This window comes from Centroberyx affinis, unplaced genomic scaffold, assembly GCF_046629955.1.
Source record: "Centroberyx affinis isolate AG114_WGS23_722 - 3 ecotype Tasmania unplaced genomic scaffold, CSIRO-AGI_Caff_v1 ptg002370l_1, whole genome shotgun sequence".
NCBI classification, from domain to species: Eukaryota; Metazoa; Chordata; class Actinopteri; order Beryciformes; family Berycidae; genus Centroberyx; species Centroberyx affinis.
Genome location: NW_027280628.1, coordinates 8,561 through 32,722, shown reverse-complemented (window position 1 = coordinate 32,722; position 24,162 = coordinate 8,561). Strand labels below are relative to the sequence as shown.

Sequence of the window (24,162 nt, the reverse complement as noted above, 5' to 3'; positions counted from 1 at the left end):
ACCATGGAAGGAAAAGTGATTGAGTCATTCAAATCTTTAAGTATTTAGGAATTTAAATTTATGACTGCTTAGGCCACATATTCAGCACCTTGCTAAGAAACTAAAGCCAAGAAACTCTGACTATTATAGGAACAAGTCATTTTTTTCCATTTGCATCTACAAAGAAGCTTTTCACCTTTATGCCTGTACCTGATTATGGATAATTAGAATAAACCCATCCTTTATTTTTGCGCTCTCTGGCTGACACTCCTTAAAAAACATATTCATCAGTTGTAAGGATAATAAAACTAAGGATAAATGTTTTGATAAAGTACTCTTATTGGCTTTACTCGCAAAGCTTTTATTGCACTTTCAGTAACGGTGGGGGGGAGGGGAGGGGGTGCTTTAAATCACGATGTTGCGATGTAGAGCGATCAGTGGTCGATGACTGTCGGCCATCAGCGATGACCAACCCTAATTCCTTCCTTCTATACTATATTTTTTATCTTTATTATTATTTGCCACTTGACCGCCATAAAAACCATAATGTAAACTACTCACCAAGATTGGATGTAGCTGGGACAAGTTTGTATCGTTTGAATGAGCCTGAAAACTTACATTTAACAAGTTTACAACAATAAAGCAGTCCTGGGGCTGTTGTCATTTTGCATTTCTATCCTTGGTTTACACTAAAATTAGTATTTAAAAATTAAAGTAGATCCAGTCTCCCAAATAGAAACTCTCTCTCCTAAATGGTATCCCTCCGCTATGTTCTCTTCTATCAATAAAAATGCTATTTGGCAAAATAATGTTCTAAAACATTGGAGCCACAGTCCACTGAAAATCACAGTAGCAGGATCTGTTGTTGAATATGTTTTTTTTTTTAACACAAACGTGTTAAATGTAAGTTTTCAGGCTATTCTCATGGCCTCATTCAAATTAATGGAAAGTAAAAATCTGAACACTACAAACTTGTCCCAGCTGCATGCGATCTTTGTGATTAGTTTATATTCTTTTTTTTCATGGCGGTCAAGTGCCGAATAACCACCATGTTAAAACTAAGTGGAATATTGCTTTAATAGAAAATAGATTGTTCAATTTGAGGAGTTGTCCTGACTGAAATAGAGAGAGGGATTAGTTGGTTATTTTCAGTGAATAAGACCCCCTTTACACTTACATACATCCTGGGTAATCATATTGTATTCAGATAGAGCCAAAACCCATAAAACTCATGATATAAATGCACTGAAGACATTGAAGATCTGTTTACCCAAACCATTTCCAGAGGTGGTCAGAGACACGTTTGGCAATTAATAAAAAAAAAAAGCCAAATAGAGCAGCTATGTAAATGGAAATAAACGTTCACATGCAGATCCAACTAGGAAGCACATGCAGCTTCAAACAGGAGGGAGGCAGTTTGGATAGTGGATCAAAAATGGATTGCCAGGATACTCGTGGATGGCGAACAAGCAAGACAAGGGGCCCTATTTAAACGATCCATAGTGCATGGTCTAAAGTGCGCAAGTGCATTTAGGGCGTATCCAAATCCACTTTTGCTAGTTAAACGGCGCATAATCTTGGCGCAAAGTAAGGCGCACGGCGCAAAGGGGTTGTACTTAGTCTCTTAATTAAACCAATCAGAGTGTCATCTCCCATTCCCTTTTAAAGCCAGGTGCGCTTGTACCTTGGCACATTACTATTTAAATGGCGGATTCAGCAAGTTGGAGAAACAAACGTCCAAAAAGCATCTATATGTCATTATAGGCTGTTAATTAGTCTCAAGTAGCCTAAGTGCATTACAGTCTTTTAGACCCAGTTTGTCACAGTTAAATCCGACAAATTCAAGGTGTTAGGCATTTTGACTGGATGTCTCAAGGTAATAAATAATGATTTGTTATGACGCACGGGGCGCATTGGAGACGCCGGTGCCAGGCACAGCGTACTCTACAGCCTCCTCTTCACCGCGGTCTCACACTGTCTGATCCCCCGAGTCAGAAAACAAGAATACAGAACTTGTCTATGCATTTTTTATTCACATCGAATTAATGTGAAATGTTGAGTGTATGGTTACGTTCACTCTTTCCAAAAACAAAAGGCACTTCCTGACGATACCTGGGTCAGGAAGATACTGCGCCAACTGTTGGTCGGCTAACTGTCTGTCGGTTCTGAAATAACAGCGCTATGTTTCTATAGGGTACATAAAATATGTATGTAGGCTATTGACCAATCAAGGGCGATGTGTGTGTGCGTCGGGTAGGCCTATGTTGTGCGTCGGGTGAAGGTAAGGTTTTTGTTGGTAATTGGCGCAATCGCTTTCCGCTGCCTCAAGATAGCAATGCGCCAACAATGCGCCTGACCACACCTCATTTTAAGACCAACACGCCCATGGGTGCACAGATGGGCTCAAGTACATTTGCTATTTAAACAACGTGGGCGCTGGGCGTGAAAATGACAACTGCGTCGGTCGGAAACTAGCAATGAGACTTCCGCTGCGCCGCTTGCGCCGGGTATAAGATAGGGCCCAAGGTTAACTGTTAATTATGAATTATGTAAATATTATGAGAAGAAGTGACACGCATGGCAATCTGTGTTTTGTGAGGGGAAAGAGAAATCTGATGTCTGTGTATACTGGAGATGCATGTTAATGTCAAGTGTAAATGTCACCCAGCGAAGTCATATCAGGACACAATCCAGATACGGGACCCATGTTAATGCCAGGTGTAAAGGAAACCTCTGCGTCTTGCTGAAATGTGTCACCAGTAATTACAGCACAGACGCACACTACAAGAAATCCTCCCCTTTTCTTGCGAGGCTACTGGAAATCGTACAGATGACATTTTGATCTATCTTGAGACCAGTGGAAGTCATATGGGTTCAGCCCTTGGTCGGAGAAGATTGAATTCCAATGGCTGTCTTCAGTGACAGTCTCACTCTCTCAGTTTTGAGCATTAGCCTATTTATTATGTTAAGAATCAATGGCTGGTTTTGATCATTTGATCATGTGATAGCATTTCCGTTTCATTACTTGTTATGCTCACCCACTCACAGCGATATTGTGTTTTAGACTGTGAAATGAAGAGATGAATGGTGTTTGGCTGAGTCAGCATTATCTGCGGCTCTTATAAATGGCTGCTTGGGAAAATGGAATGATGTAGATCATTAACTTTTGATTCACTTCAGTATTTCCCCAGTGTCATCAATTATGTAATGTGTGAGAATGAGAATGATATTTTAAAGAGATGCGTTCCTATCGGTTCTCCCCACTGATTTGACTTTGATGACCCATAGTCAGTGATACTTCTTTCATGTCAAGACTGAAAATGAAAAGACTTAGAAGGGCAATAGCAATGTGTTTTGTTTTAAGGGCTCGTTAAGAAATGATGCAAATGAAATACCAATCTGTTTCCCCTTTGCCTAATCAAGTTTTTTCACAAAAGTACAAATAGAAACCATACGTGCCAAATGTCCTTTTGGTATCATGGCCAATTCTATAGTTTGTGACTCACTTCCTGGGAGGACAAAGCACTGGCAAACAGCAGTGAAAGTGCATGTCTGTTCATGTGGCGATAAATGGTGCCTGACATGGATTTCATCTTGGACTGCTGGCACTTTAAATGTCAGTTGCTTTGTGAGCTACAGATTCATAAGGAGTTGGCAGGTAGTTGTGAGAACCCAGGGATTGTGTGGAATATGAATAACTTTAATGCATTAGCGTTTGCCTTGGTTTATGTCTCTCTCTCTCTCTCTCTCTCTCTCTCTCTCTCTCTCTCTCTCTGTCTGTTTCTTTCTCTGTTTCTGTCAATCCAGATAAAAAAAGTTTTTCCACCAAACGGATGCATAAGTTCACTAACTAAGTGTAGCTGCTTTGTTTGTCATCAATCATATGCATTTGGATAGTCATGACAATACTGCATTTGACTAAAACAGCTATGCTTATAGCACACCTGACATCACAGTCACAAGGCAAGATTATCTCTCCATTTGCTTTCATTTGCTGTCCCAGCTCTTTTCTGGGGCCAGTTTGCTTCTGGTCATTTGGTTGAATTCAAATAAAAACCTCAAATGGCAGAGTTCTATGCAAAACTTTAAATAAAACAGTACAGATATATCAATGTATAGGCTCAACTCTTAAAAGGTTACAGTTAGGCTGTGTAATAATTGGGAGTTACTCAATTGCAAGAACTATAATTAAATTCAGTATTAGTTTGACATGCATAGTGGTTTCAAAGGAGACCAAAATGAAACCTGTTACTTTGAAAGCTGTTATTTAAATGATCCAGTCATTTTAAGCACTTTAGCCTCTTGTTACAGAGAGAGCCTTGGTGTGCCCGCATTTCCTGTAAATGTGCAGTAGCATTAACCATATTATTAATGAAAATGTTGTTAATGCATTTACAAAAAATAGAACTAGAATAAGCAGGACCAAGGTATGGAAATAATCAGCTTTTTATGAATGATTGCAATGGTCATGTATGTCTTGGAAATGTTATATTCAGTAAATTTGTATACACATATGAATATACAGTATATGCCATATTTTATTTATTAAGGGTACCCATGATCAGTTGTCATTTTATGAGTTTGGATATAAAAAACAAAACAACTTTTCTGTTTTGCAGGTGAACATCTTCGTGTATGTCCTCAGGGAAACACATGTTGCACCCAAGAAATGGAGGACAAATTTGGGCAACAGAGTAAACAGGACTTTGAGAATCTGGTTGATGAAACGAGTCATGAATTGCGAAGCACCTTTGTTTCCAGACATAAAAAGTTTGATGGTAAGTCATTTTTGCTAATATGCAAGTTCATTTTGCTGTGTGTATCTTTCCTGTTTTCACTGCCAATGCACTGGAGAACAAAATGCTGCAAATAAGAATTTGAAAGGATTGAGACTGTATGTGTTAATTTGAGGTGGGTCGCTGTTTGTAGTTCTGTAGCTGTCCTCCCTCAAGAGGAAACAGGACTTGAAAATCCCATTAATATGCCTCGGAGTAGAGAACCCTCTTGGTTGGATTAGACAAACATGGCTCCTTGCACAGCAGATTGACAGCTTGAGCAGGAGCAGAGAGCTGTCTGCATTATTAAGGGTGTTTGCTGGTCTTGTGCTGTGTATGATCCTGTCTTAGCCCCATAGTGACTCTCTTGACCACCACACATCCACTGGGCTTCTGCTTATGGGAGGGGATCTACTCATTACTGAACCAAGCCTCACTCCACCTCCCCACCTCTCCCTTTTGGTATCATACTCTATGGAGTCAGCTCCTTCTAGTTACAGTTTAATGAGCAATAATAATCCCTGCAGCTCCCAACAGTAGACTCTGCTGTGTAGGAAGCAGCAGCGCATCACCATGGACAATGGTTGAGGGAGACAATTGTGGAGGTGAACATTATGTCAAACCTTATAACCAACTGTCACCATTGTCAGATGTTTAGAGGAATGCAGTGTAAAATATTTTTATAAATGATCACAGAGAAACCCTGAATAGAGTATTTCAATTGTCTTTCTCTCCCAGATGAACTTTTCTGAAAATATACACTGGAGTAGAAAAATATGTCCTAATATGTCTATTTGTCCCTTTTTGTATCAAATAATATTTTATTATAATATAGTCTTACTGCAGATTGAACAAGAGTGATGTGACAAATAATACCAAGAAGTTACCACTCATTCATTATTTAACCCTTGGCTTACATATAAAAAACCAAACCCCCATTTTTAAAACCACAGTCAGATCAGATTTTGCTCCCTATAGTTCTGGCAGAGTGTGAAGTATGCAGCTGATTCATGTTTAGTTCAATCATATCTAGTCTAGAGCATGAAGACAAACAAAACAGCCCATAACCATCACGCTATGGCAATCATGCTTGGAATAATAGGTAATTCATCAGTGCCAGTTTAACTGGTTAATTTTGTGACTGATCTCAGTGGGAAGATTAGACTTGTAATTTAGTGCTGATGACCATTATCAGCATAAAGAATGGTGGTGAGATGAAGACTATGGGTTGCTTTGCTTGCTCATGACCTGGACATCAGGTCAATCATTGAACCAACCATTTATTACACAGTTACATATTCTAGTGGAATAATAGTAGACTAAATCTGGTCTGAATAAGGCTTTAACAAAGGGATTCACTCACTTTTTCATATAATGAAATAATAGATTTACTATTGTTTTATTGCTTTGATAATTAAAGTACCAATTTGTGTTATTTGTCATGTCACATCATCCACCATCCCACAAAAACTGTTAAAAGATAACGACAAATTAACTCCGGATTCACATACACTCTATTTTTGGGATGGATTTGCTTCAATTGTTTCTCTGTTAACTCAGGGAATTCAGGGAGATTTTTAATTTTGAGTGAGCCAAGTAGTGGCCTTGATTCAGCAGTGCTCTCTGCAGTTAGAGCAACTGGGTGCACTCAGATTAGCAATGCTCTTCAAGAACAATGAGCCTCGCTCTCCCCTAGACTATCTCTCTGTTTCTGTATTTTCTGTTGGTTTCTCTCTTGCTCTCTTTCTCTCGAGCATGCACTAGCTCAGTCACTGCACCTCCTCATCTTTCATCTAATAGTCATTTACAAAAGAATTCAACAGCACTAAGCAAAGCATAAAAAATTGCAATAATATTCAAACTGTGGTTTTGTACGACTGAATTTGACTGATTCCTGAAGTGAAAAAATGTAATCATGTCTTTGAGGGAAATGACTTGCATCTAGTGAGTAAATACCTCACTAGATGTGAGACTATGCTGGGATTGAGGCTGAAAAACCTTTCTTTCAGAAGGCCACACAGTTATCCAATGCAGAGCAAAGCATATGTTAAATCCTGCAGACATTTGCAGCTAAGCAGAGTCATTTTTCATGCAGTGTGATGCACTTGGCAAACATACCAAAGGAATAACCAGAAAATCATAGCAACATTAGGGTAACAGCATTAGAGCAATTCCAGTGACACTGTGTACACTACTGAAACTGTGATATCAGTCATGAGGTTGAGAATAAATAGTTTTGTTAAATGTTTCCTTAAGATGATCATAACCACAATAGAAATTTAGAAATAGAAAGCTTGATTCCTGAAAGCGTAGTGTGTTGCCACCTATAAGTCATCAAGTATTGCTTTTCAAGTACTTTTTTGATAATACAAAATAATAATACTTTTCCAAATTTGTGGTGCAATAAGCCCACTGAGTCCCTAGATCATAAGGTAAGATCACACTTCATATGGTTATCTTCCTGTGAGCAAGCCATTTAATAGCATATGCACAATTCATACAGTAATGCACATAAACAGCATCAATAAGAGTTTATTTTGATTTTGAAGATAGAATTAACATTCAGTACCATTAGCAAATCAGGTGTCTACTCACTGCACTTTTTTCTGGTCTCTCTGTAGCCTAAAACGCATTAGCTTGCATGTCATCTATGGGATTTAAATTGCAAAACAACAATCAATCTTCCCATGAAAAATGGAGGAGCTTGGCGACCAAACAAGTTTGTGAGGAAAATCTTTAACCTATCAAAAGTCTGGTCAGTGTTGGCTCCATGCTGCATTTAGTCTGAGACAGAGAAAGAGACAGGGAGAGAGCGAGAGAGCGATGGCAAGGATTGTTGGATCTTTGTTGGCAAATACTGTATAGAAGTAATCTCAAGAACTGGCAAGTTTAATATTTGACTATCTCAGGTTTCCAAAAATTGGTATTCAGTATTAATAGTACTGCCAACACAGACTTGAGACTACTTAACTGATGGTAGACTACAGTTGCTTGTGATTAGGGCCACTAAGGCCTATAGAAGACAGACTGAACACAAAATATTAGACTAATTACAGGAGATTGTCCATATTAACACAAACGATCTAAATGTGTCGAAACAGATATCAAACACTCCAGCATTTTTTTTTTTCATCTCGAGTGGCTGTGAGCCAACAGGTATGACTATTAATGCTAACCTCAACTACTTTGGTTCCATTCATTGCCTTGTCTAAAATTTTAATTGAAGGTTATTTTAGCCTGTACCTTCCATGGTTCCAAAACGCATACAAAATCTTTTTCTGAGAATTACGTTTCGTAGGTCCAAATTTTGCTACTGTTATACAATGCACCCTAAGATGGCTCGGCGTAAGCCTAATGTGTCAACTGTGTCTGATTCTTGGGGATCACCTTATACCAGACAACCTATAATATACATAGTCAGGGCAATGGCTTAAGTTAACGGCGCTGGTTCACTTGGGCGTGACCAACAGATTATTTTGTGATCAGAGGCGCTGGCACAGTAGTGGCATACCTTCTGCACAGTTCTAAAAGGTATTGGATGAGGAGGAATACATTATCAGTAGGTGTGGTAGAGGCTGACATCAATCATGGCCAATCAAATCAGCTCCTCTCATTCCCTTTAAAAGCATTGCGCTCCCCACCATGGTGCACTGACAGGAATGGCAGTAACGGAGGGGAGAGTCCAGACCGGCTTCTCCCAAGAGGAAACTGATGTCCTTGTCCAGGAGGAGCAGAGTCGCAAGGCATGAATATACGACACCCCAAATATGCCGCCATGGGCAGATAATGTCCTTTTTTAAGTTGAATTCACATTCCTTGAGACATTGGAACTTGGAAGACAATGATTCACACAAGAACCACATGTGCAGTTACAACTAACTTTATAGTACAGTAAAATGTTTCCATTATTTTGTTGCTTGCCTGTTGTTTTACTTAGCCTAAGTGATTAAAAAGATTGTAATCAGTTAGGCATATTTGGCTACGTTTACACTCGCACAACAATGCCACTGTTGCCAATATTGTGACAATTTACATGATTGCAACTGACAACTCCCCATAATTGCATGACTGAAGAACTTATTTCGATTACTCAGAGAGAATTGTCAAGTTTTTTGTCAGAAAAATATCTTACAATTACAGCCACGATTCTGCTCTACTATATCATGTTGTTTGTCACATAGGCCTTTCTCTATTGCAATTACAAAATGTAATGCTTCAGGTGCTTCTTTTTGGAAACCCGTTGGATAGAAGGAGACAACGCATGCAGTTGTTGCACCCCCAGCAACCTTTGTTTTTAGATGAGAATACAGACTGAGGATTGGTCGGAACGGATGGTCCTGAGGGAGTTTAGTGATGTAGAGTGGAGAGTGAACTTTATAATGTCCTGAATATCTTTCATGGAGCTGTGTGAACTGCTGCGTTCAGTGTGTCCCTAGGATGTCATTCCGTGCTCCTGTAATCCTGATGATTTGCACTGAATAAACTTGGAAGCTGTGCAGAATACCGAGTTATAGCCAACCAGTTTGGTGCGCACAAAAGCGCAGAAGTTCACTAAGAGTCGGGTGTTGGTTGCGCAAGATCAAGTTAATCAAGTTACCCACATTGGATGAGTCATGTATAATTGCGCAGCACTTTGAAAATGTGCATCACAACCCACAAATTATAGGCTCCAGATGGAACGCACATGGTCCTGCCACCATCAGACAGCTATAGGGATTTCATCAACCTAAAGGGGTCTTCATACATCCAAGCAATTGATGAGAGATATTTGAACAATTGCCCCTTAATCTGGCTCAATAAAAACTCTGCCAAAATCACATTTTTGATGTGCATGTAAAGATGTTTGGTATAAGTGAAACAGGCAAGCATAACATACATAAAAGGAGTTTATGTGATATTGAAGAGGTATATGCGTGCGCCTTTGCCAACTAAAGCCATAAAAATAGCACAGAACGCCAGTGCCTGCGCTTAGACATGGTACAGGTAGGCGGAGGCGAAAGTGGAATTTCTGATACTGAAATTGCACTGTGACATCCGATTTGTATTGACACTCCTCTCTAAAGTGCTCCCCCACCCGTTTCGGTGGAAGCATTGTCATGGCAAGCCACAAAATCTCAAAACAGGCGCAGGTGGGAAGAAATTACCCCTTTGCCGGCACAAGGTCACTGCACTTGATCTGCACCGGCGCAAAAATAATAAAATCAATGTTCTAACTTTTTTCCCTTTGAGAATGCAGCGCTTGTTTTGTGATCTTTTAACATAAGCATACTTCAATAACATGAAATATTTATCTGCAGTGTCATCATGAATATTACCTTTTCTTAGATTTCAGTAAAGTTTCACAGAAAAATAATTTGACATTGCTGTAGGAGACCAAAGTTTATATTTTCATATTGGGCAATTTTCTTCATATCACATGTTAACAACTAAATAATGTTTGAGTGATTAATGGTGTAATTTAAAACATAGTAGTCAATGTAATGTCTTGCTATGCCCACTCTTTTCAAACTGTTCAACATATTGTATGAAACTAGAAGGGCACTCGGAGAGCGCAGACCTCCGCCAAGGTTCGGGCTATTATTGCTTGTTCGTGAGTTGGATCCGGATCCGCTCCAAAACGTAATGGGTTCTTCCTTGGCCCATGCTACACACTTCCACGAAGTTTCATGAAAATCGGGCCAGTAGTTTTTCCGTAATCCTGCTAACAGACAAACAAACAAACAAACAAACGGCACCGAAAACATAACCTCCTTGGTGGAGGTAACAAATGCTATTGAGTTACAGCATGCAACTCTCAAATGATTGCGCATTGCCCAGAAACTCAATGTCATGATGCCTGGGTGATGTCTGTCTTTTTTTCCAGGAATATACACTTCTGCAGCACACATGTGATTCCTGGAAGCATGCATAAATAAATAAGTGTTATTTTGATCAGCCGCTGTCAGGCTAGTGAATGTCATAAGGAGGACTCCAGTGAGGGAGGAAATGGGGTTTGACCAGCAGCACTTAGATGCATGACTCCAGGCACCCCTTCTCCTCTTGGGGTTTGCTGCCACTCTCCATAATTTCATCAGCGTCAAAACAGATGCCATATGCAGGTTTCAGCTCTACAGCCCTCTGCTGTCAGGAGACTTTGTGTCTGCAGAGGGTCTCTACTGACCACCAGCAATAGGAAATATGAGACCTTCGTTGCTAGATTTGGATTTCACATTTATCTTAGTTTTTTATTAATTACATCAGAATGTTATGAGTTTCCAGGAGCTGAATCTTACCAAACCTCTCCAGTAGATATTAGAAAAAAAATCATATTTTGGATTTTTTTTATTTATTGCCTCTGTTCCTTAAGGTGAATTTTAAACAATCAGTATTTTTGTGTGCTTAAGTAACATCACCAAGGTAATTGTGTTGGCTTCAACTGCTTCTACTGAGCTGGAGAACATGGTAAAAATCAAAAGAATATATAGTGCTGTTAGTTCATTTAGATGCTCTTTACCACGTATTTAGCACCTGGTTATGGAGTCCAACCTACACAGAGTCAGTGTTTGTGTATTTTCTTGTCTTTATGCGGAGTTTGCTATGAGCTTTACTGTAGCTGACAGTAGCAGGCCAGCCCACGCATACCTGACACCACAGCCCATGTGTCACAGTGAGAGGGCACAGTCTCCACTATGCCAAGACCATCCGAGCAGGAATACAGAAATATCCCACAACACCCCAGTCATGGCTCCGCAGTCAAGCAGCTGTACCAGAGAGAAAAAAACATCATCTGAACAATCAATGCCAATAATGCAACCACTGTTAGTGTAATTTGTTATCATTTTCCTCTGTTTGATAATTTATGCATGCAAACCGCGTGCACTTGTACATTTCCAGTCTTCTGGTCATAATACGTATCCCAAGACCCCAGAAAACAATACCTCTGCTCAGAGAAATTCGAGAAATAGCTGGCACAGAGAATTCTCTCCCACCTACCTCATTAAAGACTAAGTCAGGGGTCTTAATTACTAATCAATTGTTGGCCCTCCACTGACCACTAACACCATGGGGCTGTGGAGCCAAACAGAATATTAATGTAGTCCACCCTCCACAATTGATCTTATTTGGAGTTACTGACTCTCACACACTCCTATTGCTGGTGGAAAAAGTCCCCCGGCAATCTATTAAAAAAAGCCCATGAAACTGGTATCAAAATATAAATTAACTAAATGGAGTCTATTATATTTTGGAAACAATCCTTTAGAAGCAGGCTCATGAGGGGAAGCTTGCTAGTTCGTATCCTCCCTCAACAACCATTGTCATGGTGCCCTTGAGCAAGGCACTTAACCCCCAATTACTGCAGTGGAGCTGCCAACAGTATGACTGTGCTTGTGCTGGCCAGCTACCAGGTGAATGTGTGTGACAATATGAATGTGAAGCAGGGCGGTGCTGAAAAGGGCATGCTTGCCCAGCAAAAAATATTCCCAGACAAAAAGTCCTGCTGGACAGTCCAGTTGAGGACTGTTAGAGAATACTGGTAGAGTATGTAGGATTCAGGTAGAAATGCTGCAATGTTTTTGTACGAATCTAAAAAGGACTGTAGCAATCCTGTCCAGTATGATACCCAATGATGGGTTAGAAATCTTTTGCAAATAGATTCTGAATGTTAGAATGTCAGAAGGCGGTATGTTGCATCACAGTTCTCATGAATTAATAAGCAAGCTCACTATCAAAAGTATTCCTTTTCTCCTCATGGTTAGCTAGTTAAATATGGTAATTTCCAGGTATGAGGAAACTGAATCGTTTGCCTTTCCTCCTCATTTTAGCATCTTTGATTGACGTCTTTTGCCTCTGCTTTTAACTGCCAGTGTGTGACTCACAATAGCCAACCCAGAGGAATTATCACAAGGCAATGGAGAAATAAAAGGTCAATCTGTCATGTTCTCTACAGTAGCACAGCACTCAGAACAGTCCTCTCCAGACAGCCACTCCCTGTCAAACCAATCAATGACCCACCTTGTGATTGACATGTGGAATTGGAAGCTCTCCTCCTGGCAGCGAAAGTGCTGGTTTCATGCAGAGGCATGAAAGATGGAGGAGGATGCATAGACACCAAGCCGTGTGGCTTATATCATGCAGTTCCAATAAACACGGGGTGAGAGATGGCCTCCCCCTTTGATTGGCTGTAGTCCTGTAGGAGAAGGCCCTGAGTGCCTCTGCTGGAGATAACAGGCTGTTTACTCTGCTGCATGAGGGCCAACAAACCATGTCATTTCTGCTGTTTGCCTAGGGTAACTTTACTGATAGTTTACAGTTAGGTTTGCTGTGTTGCATGAAGGAAGGTATTTTACATGGAAGGCTTTTGCCAAATTATTAGAGAAAGCTTCTTCCACTGAAAGTGTCCATAAGCTTTATATTCTGAGTGCACATAAAGATGGTGCTTTGAAAGTTTCACACAGGCCTGTCAAAATAGCACATTGCATTTTGACACTTTTGATACATTTTCAATAGTAAAAATGATCCGTTTTGAAATTGTTACCATTCTCAAATGTCATTGCATAGGCAATGCCAAATGCTAAACATGTTAGAGCAATATTGAGGCTGCAAGAGTGTCTGTGTCAACACATTAAAGCTGCTTTCAAGTATCCCTTGAAACCACAGCAAAATGTTTTGCTGGTGATATCCTTTAAACATCTGTCATGTTGATATTTACCATAGTTTGTATGCGCTCCAATTACTGGAGATGGTGGTTTTAGAGAACCCCATATATATGTCACGTCTGGTCACAGTTCAGGGGACTTTGCTGTAATTAACTGCTGTCTGCAGGCCACTTCCCACTATGTTCCTTTAATAAAGGCACACAGTAGATGTCATCCCATCGACAGCTATCTCTGATGGTTTTGTGCTGAAGGCCAAACCAAGTTGACTCCATGGTCCCTATTGCCTCCAAAACCTGTGGCATACTCATAAATGAAAAGCACACAATTTGCTTTTTTCCGTCATCACAGCTTCAAGATTTAAAATAGGAATGCTCTGCTTCAAGATTGCTGAAGTACAGAGATGACTGACATCTCTGACATCTAGGAGAGCAACCATCAGTAGGTTTCTGTGAGAGCGAGCAGCCGTGTTTCCCAGAAGCAGAGGCTTTTCCTTTATCAAAGAAAGAATGGCTCCGTTTAGCCTCTGCACAGCTCTGTGCACACAGTGAGGAATGGGAGCCGTACTGAGCTTTATCAGCGAAATGTAATGAACTCTCTGCAAGTTAGGAGTATTAGAATCACCCCTGTCCAACATTTCAGGATCATTATCCTCTGTTCGCAGCTCTTGCAGCTATCCATTTGGACAGACCTCTTAATTACTAAGATGTATTAAGGAATTATGTGAGCTTTCCTAATAATTTGCAGTTTCTAACATTTCCCCCTAATACGCCATTGTAAAATATGATCCCAGTCATGGATTTTCACTAATTATATTAAGTTGTCGTTTTTAACTAAATGTTTTATTCACTGAATTATACTGAGTTCACCCATAATGTGTGTTAATTATTCATCGTAATCACTCTGAAACAGAGCTTAGAATTATATCAAATATTCTGACCACATTAACAATAAATTCTGCCTTAATTATGTTGATTATATTCCATTAATATCTCAGCTGATACAAAGGGTAAAGGACTTGACTGCATGCAGTTATTTTTTTTCCTTAAATGCCCATTCTTAATGAAATTAGTTTTAAAGCTGTCATTAATCAGTGCACATATCGCTCAGCACCACAGACTATTTTCATTAATGAAGTAAAATTGTTGAAGGACAAGTCATGCTTGAAACTTTGCATAATTAAAATTACTGCTCACTGTAGTCTTTCATTTATTTTGAATGGTCTCAAGAGTACTGAAGAATAACCATACTTTTGCAGTTCCATACCAAACAACCTCAAAGTTATTTGTCATGGAACTGCAAGTGTACTAAATGAAAAAATGACATATCCCTCCTCATTAATATTCTACGAAAAGTATCCCATTGGTGATGGATGAAAAAGCTGGTTAATGAACTGTAATTGTATTCCATAAGACGCAAACATGTCAGTCGAGTCCAACAACAGCACCGTCATTATGAAAAGCTAAAAAAAGGAGATGCCAAAATGAAGCTGGGATTTGGACTGAAATTCCAGTTGTGTCCCAGCTTGTGCGTGTGTCTGTGTGCGTCTGTGTGTGTGGGGGTGGGTGAGAGCATTTAAGGTTATTCAGTGTTGTTAATATGAAATTATTAGTACCTCTCATACAATATTAATTTGTAGATGCTGTTCTCAAATGTGTGCATGTTGTTCATCACCATTAAGCCTTTTTCCTCTTGGTAGTTCTTGCTGTTCCTGACAAGAAACTCATAAGTCGGCTATGAACAAGGCATATGTGAAAGTAAAGCTAATTTAATCAGATTCCCAGAGGAATAAGCATTATAATTAACACTATCACTGGTATGTGTGAAGACATGGAATAACAAGCAAAGTGCTACTGCATGAAAGATGATTGATTGTGAATAGAATAGAGGAAGATAAATCTGTCATCACAAAAAATATCTTTGTCTTCGTATGTATTATAAAGTCATTGCATCATAAAATCTCCATGTGTTTATAATAAGGTATTCTATCTATCTATCTATCTATCTATCTATCTATCTATCTATCTATCTATCTATCTATCTAATATATATATATCTTATGTTTTGTACTACCTTGCAGATTAGGAATATTTCTTCATATTTGTATTCTGTTGGAATGCAATAAGAGCGGTCCTTGATACAACTGTTCAGACATGATTTGGTAGAGAGTCTACCCTTTATTTCTCATGCTGTAATTTGTAATTTCACCTGCATTGCTGTGCTCTAAAGACCACTTCAAATCCATTACAGTTTTATCAAGGCCCCTCTGATGAGTGACTGAAATGTGCACAGCTCTGAGAAGCGGGGCGGATCTCTTAGTGGATATGCTGCTGTGGTCTGAGTGTGTGATGTCACCTACCATGAACTGCTTCAGAGAAGCTAATTCAATAAAAGCAGGGTGTGAAGGATGGCACGACAGTTAATGTCAATAGCATAGGATGCGCTTAATCTCTTGGACTGTATATCTTGCCCTGTAAAAGTAGACAGAAACAGAGGAATACAAATGGGCTTAATGCAATCCTCAGTACCTTCTTTAGGATGGAAGACATGAAAGTCTCCCCTGATTAGTCTTGAACTATTGCACTCTGTGCTGTTAATGGTGCAGAGTTTTGAAGCCTATTTAAATTTAATCTGGATGCTTGAAAGCCAAGACTATCATCATGGATAGCAGCTGGTGAGAAATATTATCACCTCATCCCAATTTCTGGTGAGCCATAGAGGTTATGCAGTAAACAATAAGTGGTGCCTAGAAGGGAGAATGCAGGCAGACAGAATGAAAGCCCATAGCCATAATATGCTGTAGTAGCATATCTATGGTAAAATTAATGTATTGCTCTCCAGCCAGCAGCCTTATGTTACCTGCATATGGAACAATACTCCAATGAGAATCTGTATAATAACGCTGTATCTATCCTTTCTATCAAAGTACATGAATGTGTTTTGAGTTTGCAGGTGAGGTTTAGACAAATACAGACCTCCTGCACCACAAATACAGGACTTATTGCTTTCCAGAAATATATGAGAAGGGTTCCCATTGCAATTTCAAAAGTAGTTTACTGGAGATGAAAATCAACAAAGCTGTGAAGTCTCTTCAAAATGAAATCAACATCGAGGCTCTAATTGTTTTGCTATTTTGGTATTTTTGTTTGTGAACATATTTGCTTTTGGCATTGCGATCGAGCCAACTTCCTTTTTAAACAGCACTCCATCTAGCAATCAGGCACACGTAATGTAATCTTGCTGCATTCCTAGTTGGATCACAGCTGTTCCACAGACCACCTGGTTCAGATGGCTGAGGTTGGGATTAACAAGGTTTCTACTGTATCTAGCTATCATGATATAGCCATAGATACAGTTTATATTCTGTACTAACACAGACTTATAAAACAATATCACAGAGAATAAGTTTTACTTTTTCTTTCCTTAACCCAGAATTCTTCCTGGAGTTGCTGGAGAACACGGAGAGGTCCCTGAACGAGATGTTTGTGAGGACTTACGGCAAGCCTTACATGCAGAACTCGGAGGTCTTTCAGAACCTGTTTGCTGAGCTGAAGCGCTATTACACAGGAGGAAATGTTAACCTGGAAGAAATGCTCAACGACTTTTGGTCGCGGCTGCTGGAGCGTATGTTCACACTGCTCAACTCCCAGTACATCATCACTGAGGACTATCTGGAGTGTATCAGTAAGTACACCGACCAGCTCAAGCCCTTTGGAGATGTGCCCAGGAAGCTCAAGGCTCAGGTTACCCGGGCATTCATCGCCGCACGCACGTTTGTCCAAGGGCTCTCTGTTGGCCGGGAGGTGGCTCACAGAGTATCTAAGGTAAAATTGCTCATCCCTTTATCAAAAATCTGATTGACCGGATAGCTAATTGGCCTAGGATGTTTAAATATCATTGAAATTAATGTAACTGAACTGAGGATGCACTACAAATCCGTTGCTTCTTCCTGTCAAATGTTACAAACCATGAAAACAACCAATATAATTTCATTTAATTTTGTCTGTCGCTGCTGTTGGAAAATATTCAATATATGAGGCCTGTGTCAAATTAAATGTTACTCCGTATCCAGCATAATTTTCAACAAGCCCAAGGTCTCGATTAGTATTTCTGTGGTTGGTTGACGTTTTTCCCAGTTGTTCTCCGTAAACAAGTTCCTGCCTGATACTTCTCTGACTAATGTGCTTTCTCTTCTCTCGGTGCCTGTCTTCAGGCAGTTGGAGCTCAAGGCTGGTCTTACAGGTGCTGTGTAGTAAACTCTAGTGAAGGATATAAGGATTGCTCAGGAGAAATACCCAGACAATAAAAGAGGAAAGAAAAGAAATATCTGCCATCAATATTTGTATCTCTATCTCTATCTCTAATATTTGTTAACCCAGTATAGAGAAGCCATTTATCAGCTGTGGCCTTAGAATTCTGTTTGATGTGATGTAATCTTAATGCAGCTTCTGCAGTATATCATACTGCCCTGGGAGTGTGTGTAGTTTTGATCATGTACAAAGTAAGATTAAAGGAAAAGCAAGAGGCTAAGGCTTGGAGTTAGTCACACTCAACAACAGCAGGGCTGTTTGTAGATGTCTTCTTCTGGGTTGAGAGAAAACACTGATAAACCCTATGCATTAAATCCCAAGCCACCCTGGCTTCCCTTCACTGCTGTATTGATATCAGTTAAATGGGATTATCATCACTATTATAAATATTTATAGACCTGCTGTACAGTGTATAAACAGAAGCCTATAAAAAGACAGGGTAGATCCTCAATCATCAGAGAGTAAGAAAATGAAAAAGTCTCCTAACCCTAACACATAAGTGTGGAGAATTGCTATTCTCTATAATGAATGCCATCTCCATTTTCTGTTCATCCAACTCTGGTTGTACACCATAGTGAACTCTTTGAACTTTAAACTGCTCTCTCGGGTGTGTATCAGTTCCCCCATTTCCAGTAGTGGTGGTGAGGCTCATTTATGAGCAGCCGCCGAGGATATGTTGTTAGTATGCGTTTAGTGAGTCGCACTGTGGGCCAGCCAGCATGTCCCGGCTTCACCTCTGACATTTCAGAGGGACCCGAGACACAGGTCATGTGTCTGGGGCTGCAGCCCTTTGATCCCCAGGGTTTAAACTCATCATGAGGGATTGGGTATAAGCATAATGGAATAAGACACCCTGCGAGAGGTGTCTATGGCAGAGCTCCTGTGAGATGTGACATCCATGCTTATTGCTGCCAGGGTGTTTATTGAATTACAGTAGTCGCTGTAGTACATCATGTCTTTTCACAGCTTAGGAGACACAACACAACACCAGGGGCTTTGAGGAAGCAAAGACACATGTTTGGAGACTGCATCTCCTCACAAACAAAGCCCATGCATATCCCAGATCATTAAGCAAACACTGCTTCTGCTTCTGTTATTCTGGAGTGATGGAACGCTTATGAAGATTTATCTGATTATTGATTCTTAGAATCAGGCCCTGTTTCAATGAGTTCTCATGCTGTACCCAGAATAATTTTACTATCCAAATCCAGTAATAATCCAGCAATGCTTTTGAGAGGGTGATTACAAATTGACATAGAAACCCTTACTGATAGTTCAGCTTCAAACAATTGTCTATATCTTCCTGAGTGAAATATTGCTGCAGAACAAATGAACCACCCACCTTCTATTCCCATACAAGAAAATGAATAAAACGTGCCATAGGAAATTACATTGATGCGGTTAATTGGTGCAGCAACTTTTCCTGTTGGTTTTGTCAGTTCTTATTTTATTGAAAAAAGAGTTGGAATGAACCTTAATTAGAGTGCAGAGAAAAATGAAGTGATATTTAAGACAGAAGTGGAAATAATGTAAATGTGACATGTAATTTCAGATGTGAGATTATTTTTCTCTTGACCATGACTTTACAGAAAAAATAAAATCATGTGGCTTTTGTGATTGCTTTTTCTCGTGATGGCATATAAAATCTATTGAGAACAGATTCCTGCTCATTCTGTAATGCAGCTACACTGCACTACACCTGTGTCAGGAGCGATTGATTTTGGCCGTAGCTTTGTGTAAATAATCACTGTCAAGTTGTGTGACGTGTCAAGTCAGTGGTCTAGGAGTTGATGTGCAAGGGTTGTCTGTTTGTCGGGAAAGGTCTATTTGATCCTATCTTGTAGCCGGACTCGGTGGAGGCAGATGAAGTCTCCACTCCTCTCTTGACAATACTTACCAATGGGCTGAGAAAGAGGTAGGGGTCCAGGCACATCAAACAATAACACAGCCAGAAACCACTCTCAATAGGAACTTCCAGCGGAGCTTAAGCTTCTTCTTACCTTACTTATACAATTTCTGGGTACTTTTCACAGTTTAGTCTTGAACATGACAACTTTCTTTCTCCCTCCTTCTTTCTTCTCTGTCTCAGTTGAATTTTGCAAGGAGTTCACAAGCTAGCTCTTAGACTCATCTAACAAGAGATATTGTATTTGTTCTTAATTCACAGTGGGATTATGCTTTCCTATTTTGCAGCTGATTATGACGACTAAATCTAAAGAGATATTCTAAAAGTTTCACTGACTAGTAGAAGAAATCTCTAATTACTTCTACATACTTTCAGGTAGAGACTCCGTTCCAACTTTGGAAAGTTTTATATCACTACGTATGTCAACAACATGAAATGATTCTGTGACTGGACTTCTATTTGCAGAGTTGTAGAACTTTCTGTACTACACCCCTAGGGCCTGATCACACAGGAGTTGCATTTTTAGCAGCAGAAGGCAGCCTTTTCTAGTCTGCTTTTGTGTTGCTGGGTGCTTCACGTTTTCCCGGAAAAGCCTTCAGTACCTTAAGTTGAAAAAAGTTCAACTCAGTGCGGAAAGGCACCCAATGTCACTTTTTTCTGTACTGTATAATAGTCATAGACTTCCATTGGAACATTGAGAATTCACTGTTTGCCCACCCTGCCATGATAGGGGAGCAATTATTTCTTGAGATTTTCAAGTCTCTACTCAAATCATTCAATGCTCATTTGTGTGGTCTGAAATTGTCAAAATTTAAAACCCATGTCAGTGTACCTTTAATTTTCAAGCAACAAGAGAAAAGTCTGATGCCTGTGTTGATGTGCTCACACATGCAAGCATGCACACTTGAACATATTCACATAAGCACAGAAAGTTATAGGAATTGCTTCTCTGCGATGTCTGGAAAGGTGGTTAATAAAAAACACAAACTGTCTGTTTGTGTTGGTGCTTGGAGGACAGAAAAAGCCATTAGCTGTTACCCAGGAGCTTTGACCTCAAACATCTTGACAGGGCTCCAGAGTGCAGCCATTTGGTTGTGTTTTGCGAGTCTTTTTTTCCAGAGTTTCTACTAAACTTTTTCTTCGCTTGCTCCAGTGCGACCGAAAAACCCACTCACATCTCTGAAATTTTGACTCATAATTTTCCTAGAGGAAAAAATATACCAAACCAATGTTTTGTGATTTCTAAAGCTATTAAAGAATGAGAATGTAGGTGATTTCTGATAAAGGCTAGTCCATTTTAAAATGGTCGAGCTGGTACAGCTCTGTTCAGAGCTGCTGTTTCTCTGCCCTCAGCCTAAACCCACTGGTCTTTCTCGGTAGGAAATCAAGTTCTTTGGAAACTGTTTGATGAATACAGTTTGGCCAGGTCACACACTCAAGTTTATATTTGCTAAGCAGAGTTAAAATTGCAGTATGACTGCTGTAATAGCCGACACATCCTGAAGCAGAAAATCACTGAATTAAATGTTGCACAAACACAGACAAATGTGTACAGCCTGAATGTAATAAAAAGTAAGAAACTGTCCTGGGTAAAAAATAATCAATGATAATCTGTCTCAAGTTTATAGTAATCTGTCTCAAATTTATAATAATCTGTCTCACTTTAATAATGATCTATCTTGACTTCACATTACCTGGAACCAATGTGACATTCAAGTTCTGTTGCATTTACAAAGTGAGCACACATAAATGATTCAACAAAGTTGTTCAGTAAATGCAATAAATGGGAATTTTCTCTGATACCTGAGTTGCTGAGATGTAAATTTTAGGGGGCAGAAATCATGGAAGCCATGTTATTGACTGGGCATTCTATGTAAATAATTAGTAAGTGTAACTTTTGGCTTAGAAATTAATTAAAACCTAACCCACCAAAAAACTACTTTAGTTGCAGGGTCCAGAGTTTCTTATTATTTACTCGGTAGAAGGAGCTTACAAGGAGCAAGTGAGACTGGTATCTATTATATCTATCTATTATATCTACAGGTATCATAATATTATATTATATTACATCATATCTACTGGCATCTATTATAATATATAATAATATATAATAGTGTAGAATATAATACTTACCATGGTATCTACAGTATGTTCAGAAGCCTATATTTTGTTGTAGCATTTCTGAATCAATTTATTATTCAGTGCTTTTGCACCTGCTGATTTATATAGTTCAAACCAGCGTTCTATGTAATTAACAGAACCCTATTTCACACATTCCACAGGTCACACAGGTGTTGTCAGACAGGACAGTATGTTCATTACTGATGTAAAACAGCCGATTATTAAAATTTACAGCTGGCCCATTTCCTACCTTGCTTCCCTTTTAATAACATTATATTGAAGATGTTTGGCCTACCATTAGCTTGTGTCAGTTGGTTTGGTTCTGTGAAAGAGACGGTTTCAGGTCATAAAGCACACCAACTCTACTTTGACTGATCTGGGAGTTCACTTGATTTGATGATTTTAGATCATTTCAACTCCTCTGCAGTGACTAATATCAAACCAAATTCTAGTATAAAGAGGATGTGAACAGAGCTGCCTAATGTAGCCTACTTCATTCAAGCTACTTCATTACCTATCTACTTAATTACCTCTACATTCATCCAGTTGATACAGCTCAATGACACATACAGCAGCATTAATTTCAACGGGCAACATATTTCAAAGAGCATATTAATTACCGCGTGTGAAGTAGTCTCTGGGCCAAAATATTGGTGCCACCAAATTATCCACCAGTGGAAAAAGTTTGTCTGGAGGCCTGGAACTATCTTGACATTTGAATTATTGACAATTATTGTTGCTGCCTGTATGCTTTTCCCATTATGCCTGATTACACCAGCGGTATATTTTACTTTTTTAAATTGCCAAAACAGTGTAGTCAGCAAGTAGCACCCCTTTTGCACTCTAATGACTGTCTTTTGAGACTCAAATTGAACATAACCACAGGAGAGTAATGTTGTGCTCAAGAAAGAGAACACTATAGTATGCTAATTTTAGTCCTTTCATTTTATTATTATTATTTTTTTTATTCCTGACAGTTATTCTTGATGTTGCTTGAGAATTCTTTGATATTAAAACTGTCAAATCTATCACAAAATGTTCCACTGATATCTTTCGATTATATGTTGTAAAGTGCCCTCCCTTTTTTACTATTGCATGATAATGGATATGGTCCAGGTGCTAATGACTGCTATCACACTCTGTCCTCCCTGCAGGTGAGCAGCACTCCGGCATGTATCCGAGCGCTGACCAAGATGCTGTACTGCCCCTTCTGTCAGGGCATGCCGGCAGTGAAACCCTGTAAGAACTACTGCCTGAATGTCATGAAGGGCTGCCTGGCCAATCAAGCTGACCTGGATCCAGAGTGGAACCAGTACATTGGTAAGACCAGGATTTGTAAAGCATAACTCCAGCCATTTTCCACCTGGATCCCATTTTCCCCATCATATTCAAATCATACTGAGCAATTCTGGCCAAGAGCCGGAGAGCCGATCGGTATGATGGGAAAAGATGAGAAAATAGTGTCCAGGTTGAAAATGGCCGGGGTTATGCTTTAAGGCTGATGCGCTACATGAATGGGGGTATTACATTGTAGAGTTTGTGTTGCTTTTTTAAGAAAAGCCGTAGTTGGTGGCGGTGCTGTGCTGGTTGGTGTTGTAGTTGGTCTCATGTTTTGACAGCATCAGTTCCATTGACACACATTGGGCTCTCAGATAAGAAGGTACTTTATTTGTCATTCTTCTGTCGACAATTTCCTGGATGATAAGACTTTATTCATGGGATTCTGCTCTCCTGCTGTGCTAAATGGAGACTTGGAATAGGGCAGTAGTGCACCGCGGGGAGTGTCAAGCTTTGGGAAGAGCAGTTCAACAGCAGCTTGTTCAGCTCAGAGTGAAAGATTACAAACATGAATATAACATTTATATATTTATTTATTATTTAATAGAACGCCTTATACAGATTATTCTGCTTTCATTTAGATAGGCTGGTTCTGCAGGAATGAACTGAAGTGGCGACGTTGGGAACATGTGACTAGGCTGCTGTGGGAAACAAGCAGATGAAGAAGGGGCTTTTGGTAGTTGTTCCATGTCAGCTCTTATATCATGTGCTGCACAGAGAGATTTTGGGAGCTATGAGGTCTTAACACACTAAATTCATTAAACATGCAGCAAGTTAAAATTTGAAACACCAGGAACTAGATGTATAGTTGGTGTGTATACATAAAGAAAATATTATACACTACTTTCCACTCAGACTTTGGGATTTAGAAATATCAATTTGATGCAATAGTGTGCTTACCTCCAAGCGAAATTTACACTGTGCACATGCAGACTTTGAAGTCAATAGTGAGGGATGAGATTCATTTTAAAAGAAGATATCTGCATTTGAAACACTTGACACCCGCTGGCATGAAGCTAAAGGGAATTATAGATTATTAATTTATGAGTCATCTTAAGACTTTTACTTACAAAATATCTACCTTTGAGGATAGCATCATC

At 39.5% G+C, this 24,162-nt stretch overlaps 1 protein-coding gene across 1 annotated transcript in view; it reads left to right on the top strand.

The window, feature by feature from the left end:
- The window catches only part of LOC139656016 (glypican-6-like), a gene marked incomplete at its 3' end in the record, with an annotated part of 38,954 nt that extends 15,910 nt beyond the window's left edge, over window positions 1-23,044 (top strand). Inside the window, exons 2-4 of the mRNA XM_071533485.1 lie at window positions 4,599-4,757; window positions 16,820-17,211; window positions 22,879-23,044. Coding sequence (XP_071389586.1) covers window positions 4,599-4,757; window positions 16,820-17,211; window positions 22,879-23,044 — 717 coding nt within the window. The remainder of the gene's footprint in view (window positions 1-4,598; window positions 4,758-16,819; window positions 17,212-22,878) is intronic.
- Between the last annotated feature and the right edge of the window lie 1,118 nt (window positions 23,045-24,162).